The sequence below is a fragment of the Acipenser ruthenus genome, chromosome 48 (genome assembly GCF_902713425.1).
Source record: "Acipenser ruthenus chromosome 48, fAciRut3.2 maternal haplotype, whole genome shotgun sequence".
Taxonomy (NCBI): domain Eukaryota; kingdom Metazoa; phylum Chordata; class Actinopteri; order Acipenseriformes; family Acipenseridae; genus Acipenser; species Acipenser ruthenus.
This window is the reverse complement of record NC_081236.1, coordinates 4642224-4648471: the sequence shown is the minus strand read 5'-3', so window position 1 is coordinate 4648471 and position 6248 is coordinate 4642224. Positions and strand designations below refer to the sequence as shown.

Here is a 6248-nt window from a genome sequence, read left to right as displayed (position 1 = left end):
CGCGCCCCTCAACTTCAGCTACTACTAGGTATCACAACGTTGAGTTATTGAAACATGTACATCTGACAATAGAACAGATCATTTACAGACATCCGGCTATAAGGGCTCTAGTTTCTGACCCAGAAGTGGCTCAGAATATACAAACGTTAATTACCCTATTGAAAACACTGGGTTTCTTAAAACAGTAGCATTGTATTTGTAGAGCTACAATGGAGCCACATCGCAAAAAAACTTGTAAAAGGAAACATATTGAAATTACTGTTGACGATGATTCTGACAATGATGTTGCTGTGACAGGTGTTCAAAAAAATAAAACGGTTTCAATTGATCCGAGTCAAACGGTGTCAAATTCTGTGGTTAATTCTGTAATCATTCCCCAAAATACCTTAAATTCTGACCCCTCAACAAATTCCCATACACCTAGTATGTCTCCAGCCCCCTGTGGCAGCCCACCCACTGTTCACCCCCAAAATTTAACCGGTTTTGAGAATTTTGACTATCTAGACAAACTATTAAATGATTTAAATTATAACGCATATATTTTACCGTCATTCAGGGCGTTGATTGATGAAATTTTTACAGATAGTGCCCTGATAAATGACAACGCTACTAATATAGACCACAATAACTCCCAGAGCCCTGGGTTTATTAATGATGCTAAATTGACTCAGATCAATTTTGACTCTTTGGATAAGCTTTTGCAAGAAATGGCTAGAGAAAATCATGTTACTACCGAGAGTGTAGATGATAGGGAAAACCAAATAGGAGAAGGCTTAAACAGTGGGGCTTGTCAGGATGATTCTTTTAGCATAAAAGTCCCGGGGGGTGGTGTAGTACATGATGATCAAGTGGCAGGTCCTTCAGGTTTACAGGCCCCCCATAGGGGTAGTGACGGTGATAGAATTGGTGGGGAAGGTGTACAGCTTCGGCATAGACCTATGTTTAACAATATCGAATTGAAACACCCTCTTAACTTTACACATCTGTATGACTTGGATTCCTACGCCGAAGTTTTTACTGTGTTGCATGAAACGTTAGAGAATATGTTGAGTGAGGTTTCTAGAACGCTAAGACCTTCAGACGTCGTTCAGCTTGAATTGAGAGCAGGATCCTTAGATATACCAGTGTATGTAAAAATGACTGGAGACAATTTAAGTCTAGACGACTTTCTCAGTCAGATTGAAGCTCTCCTTCAAAGTCATAGTGAAATTTTAGCTGATGACTCTTTGATGTTGATTGTCCAGGTTATTAGGTGTCCGGAAGGAGGTGGTGTTAGGAGAGGTTTGCAGACCTTAATGAAAAGTGAGCTTATTAGAAAAAAAGCCAAGCATCTGATTATATGTTACAACAGAGACAATCAATTATGTTTTCCCTACAGCGTTCTGAGCTTGTTATTTCCAGAATTCAGGGGTGCCTATGATACGTGTATGGCTGAGGCTTTAAAACTTCAACAGAGTGTGGGATTAAGTGAACATCAAACGGTGTCGTTTGCGGACATAGATAAATTTGAACAGGCTTTAGATGTTAAAATTGTGGTCTGGTACAGATGTCCTCAAAAGGATGTGTTCCTGAATCACCAAACAGATACTCGAGCAAAAAGCAAAACTGTATTTCTGTTTCTTCATGAGAATCATTTCTATGGTATTGTTAACTTGAAAGGTTTTCTGGGTGCAGCCTATCTGTGTAATTACTGTTACACCGCATATAGTAACCGATTGGGACATCGCTGTGAAGGACACTGTAATGTGTGTTTTTCACCAGCTTGTAACACCGAGTCCTCAGTAAAGGTAAAATGTAACGATTGCAATCGTTATTGTCGATCACAGATCTGTTATGATGAGCATAAGATTCTCCGAGATAAAGCCAACTGTGAAAAACAGGCTTCTATGTGTGACATTTTAAAACTATGTACAAGGTGCTATTCTCTCTATAAATGTGACCCTACAAAGCCTCGGACTCATAAATGCCTTAGTCCATACTGTAAGATATGTAAATCAGCATTGTTACCTCACACTGATCACAAATGCTTCATTCCGGTGCTTAAACCTTATGAACCCACAGACAAATATGTGTTTTATGATTTTGAATGTCGACAGGAAGACGGCGTGCACATTCCAAATTATTTGTACTGCATCCACATGAGTGGTGAATCATGGTTTTGGGAGGGTGAGGACTGTGTGAAAAAGTTTTTTGAGCGGTATCGCAGACCCTGTTACGCCGGCTATACTTTCTTGGCTCACTACGCGAAATCGTATGACAGTTATTTACTGATGAATTATTTAGTGACCAACGGTGTTAACCCTCATATCATAGCTCAGGGTAGCAAGTTAATGTGTTTTACAGACGAAGCTTTTAAGATGCGTGTGGCAAAGCGCCCCGCCCCTGTGTGCATTTGTGTTATGTGTATGTATGTATGCGTGCGTATGTTAATGTTGGTGTATAGATTGGTACACGGGATATAAACGGGTCTGTGTTTCACGTGTGTTTAAAGTGTAGATTTGTATTTAGGCACGAGGAGAGCACAAATCACTTCACGTGCTGGTTAAATGTAATATGTGAGCACGGGGTTTCACGTAATGAATTCACGTGCTGGGATTCAAGTGAGTAATTAATTAGTAATTGAATCCCAGCACAATAGTATATATAGAGACACGTAGCATGCACTCGTGGTTGGGTGTTCGGAAGAGGAGAACGGGTGAGAGAGAGAGGAGAACGGGTGAGAGAGAGAGGAGAACGGGTGAGAGAGAGAGGAGAGTTAAAATCATTAGAAGTAAAGATAAGTGTTTGTTCTCACCGTGTTTGTTTGTCTCCGTGCACCGTTTGTTAAGTGTCAGTCGTTTTGTCTGTCTGTTTATTTTGGCGTCAAGTGCCGTGTCCTGTTTTTGTGCTGTTTACAACCCTTTTATTTGTTATTAAACGCTGAGTGCAGCCATTGCACTCGGCTCATCATCACAACCATCGTCTCTGTGTATTCCTTTTCTGGTCTGACGCCACCCACTCTGGCCGTCTTTGTGACAATGCGTTACATTGATTCCTTCAACTTTATGCCCATGAAGTTAAGTGCTATGCCTGCAGCTATGGGGTTTGAAGCCAGAAAAGGGTATTTTCCTCATTTTTTCAATACTGTTGAAAACCAGAATTACGCAGGTCCCTATCCAGAACCACGTTACTACGGTGTTCAGCAAATGATGTCTAAAGATCGTGATGACTTTTACAAATGGTATGATTCGATTAAGAATGGTGTTTTTAATTTCAGAGACGAAATGGCATTCTACTGCAAAAATGATGTAGAAATTTTGAAAGAGGCCTGTATCAAATTCTGTACCGAGGTTTATGCTATAGGGCAGATAGACCCCTTCCAATGTACCACCATTGCTTCACTGTGCATGGCTATGTATAGAAGCAAATTCCTGCCTAAAGACACAATAGCGATCATTCCTCCCGACAATTACCGCGAGCAGCAAAAAAGCTTTTCAAATGCCTCGATACAATGGTTAATGTATGTCGCAGAAACTGAAAATGTTTTCATTCAACATGCTTTAAACTACGGAGAGCTTAAAATAGGCCCCTTTTTCTTGGACGGTTATGCTGTGATTAATGGTAAGCGTACGGCCTTTGAATTTGCAGGGTGCTTTTTTCATGGTTGTCCCTTGTGCTATGATTCTGCCGATGTAAACCCTTTAAGCAAAGTATCGTGCGGTACGATGTATCATCACTTTGATGAAAAGATTGAAACAGAGTTATCATGAGAAATACCAAATCAAAACACCTATAAGCGGCCGGTTATTGCTCTAAAACTGTTATTTATCTAGGCTCTGCAACAGCGCAGCATGTCGGCTAGAATAAAACGTAACCTCCATCTCTTAAAGAGCATAGTTCGTAGCTCTGCTCATCAGAGAAGAGCAATCTTACGAAACGCTTCAGACGATTTTATCAAATCTATTGTGGAAATCGCCTTAAATGCCTTAAAGGGTCACATCCCCTTAACTTCGAGTCAGTTAAACACTCTCAAAAAGCAGCGGCGGGTTATAAAGAGCCTATGTAATAAGAACCATTCAATTAAAAAGAAGAAAAAAACTGTGAATCAGAGTGGTGGTTTTATTGGCGCTTTAATAAGGATTGCCTTGCCATTTTTATCAGGACTCTTAACGCCTCAAAGTTAATTTGTAAAAATGACTCACTCCCAGAAAATGTTTCTGATACCACAACATCAACTCGATAGACTTCGGCAGCCTGAGCCCCAGCACCCCGAGCCTATTAAAAAAGCAGTTGAAAGCCGACTTGACTCTGAAATGAAAAGCATTTTACTTAGATCCGACATCAGTGACCATGAAAAAGTTAAGCTATACACCAACTCCTTACAGAAATATCTAACCCTGCTTAAACAGAGTGAAAAAGAGTTTAATACCCTGACATTAATTACACCCCCCTCTGAGGAAACGGACCAACCTGCCGCAGAATCTGAATCTAAGATAGTGACTGCTGTTATGAGTAGCGTTCCCTCCAGATCTAAGAAAAATGCTAATTTTATTTTAAACGCTATGTCTGAGAATGCTTTGGTTACCTCATGGAATGATCAAGGGGAATTCATTCTTAAGGGCAAGAACATTAGAGGGTTGATTTAATCAGGGCTGCAACAGGGCATACCCATATCCCTGAACATAGGTTACCTGTAGGATGGGCCGAATTTGTCAAAGGTTTGTCTGTGATAAATGTCCCCTATTCTACAGTACCTAATTCTCAAACACGACAACTCATAGAAGCTTATAAAAAACGACCCTTAGAGCCCCCTATGAATAAGAAGCAGAAAAAAAGACAACAGTTATGGGAAAGTTATTAAGATGTTACTGTTTTTATTGAGTTTACATATCTTTACATTTTGTTGTATATTCATGCAAATGCTGTGTAAACATTGTCTGATACATTTTGTTATATATTCATGTAAATGTTATATAAACAATGTCTGATATATATGTCTGTATAAGTCTTTACACCAATAAAAATATTTATTCACCATCTACATTGGTATACATTTTTTGAAGATTAACATTCGTAACATTTTTTAAAATCATGATGAGTCTTGACACACTGCACGCATGAAAATATATTTATACAATTCTGTTTTTTAGGGTTAGACATACAATGTATAAATTGGGACACCATCAGATCATTTTTGTTTAAATCAGAGCTGTAGAGCCCCATAACCTCAGGGTAAGTAAGTCCTTTGGCTCGATGATGTACATAGAAAACACAGTGATGGCCGCAGGTCGTGGTCATAAGCCCTTGTAGAGGCTGATTATTGTACACTGTTTGTTTAGCGTTGTTGTCTAAAAAGTTTGAGATCGTGTCACAAAGACGGCCAGAGTGGGTGGCGTCAGACCAGACAGAAATACACAGACAGAGACGGTGGTTGTGATGAGCTGAGTGCAATGGCTGCACTCAGCGTTTAATAACAAATAAAAGGTTTTAAACAGTACACAAAACAGGACACGGCACTATATGCCAAAATAAAAGGACAAACAAAACGGACTAGACAGTGCACAACACACAGACGAACAAACACGGTGAGTGAAAACACTTTAACTATTCTTCTTCTTCTTATTATTATTACCTCCGTCTCCAATCCCGTTCTCCACTCACCGAACACCTAACCACAAGTGACTAAAACGTGCATCTATATATACTGTTGTGCTGGGATTCAATTACTAATTAATTACTCACTTGAATCCCAGCACGTGAATTCATTCTGTGCAACCCCGTGCTCACATATTACATTTAACCAGCACGTGAAGTGATTTGTGCCCTCCTCGTGCCTACATACAAATCTACACTTTTTAAATATACGTGAAACACAGACCCGTTTATATCCCGTGTACCAATCTATACACCAACATTAACATACGCACGCATACATACACAAAACACACAAATGCACACAGGGGCGGGGCACTTTGCCACATATACCCCCCCTTGTGCGCAGCACACATGGCCTCAACGGCCACCTCCCCCCTTAAAAACCCAGCAGTCCAGAACAAAGTCTCGGGCTGGGAAGGGAGGCTTCAGTGGGCCCTTGGCTGGCAATGCTGTCAGCACCCCTGCCGGTAGTGGCACGGCTGACAGCCTGTTGGTCCCGTCCTGCAGCGAAAAAGCTGCGGGGGCAGGTGGTCCCCCGACCTCCCCCTTCTTCGTAGCCGGCAGCTCCCTCCTGTGGGGCTCCGGCCACAAGAACTCCTGCAGCGAAACTGCTG

The 6248-nt window shown here is 40.9% G+C and overlaps 1 protein-coding gene across 1 annotated transcript in view; it reads left to right on the top strand.

The window, feature by feature from the left end:
• LOC117407818 (uncharacterized) overlaps window positions 1–3675 on the top strand; it is a 4260-nt gene extending 585 nt beyond the window's left edge. Inside the window, exons 3-4 of the mRNA XM_059014499.1 lie at window positions 1–2384; window positions 3628–3675. The exon at window positions 1–2384 is cut by the window's left edge and continues 174 nt beyond it. Of these exons, the coding sequence (XP_058870482.1) occupies window positions 210–2384; window positions 3628–3675 (2223 nt within the window). The 5' untranslated portion in view covers window positions 1–209. The remainder of the gene's footprint in view (window positions 2385–3627) is intronic.
• The last annotated feature ends 2573 nt before the right edge of the window (window positions 3676–6248 follow it).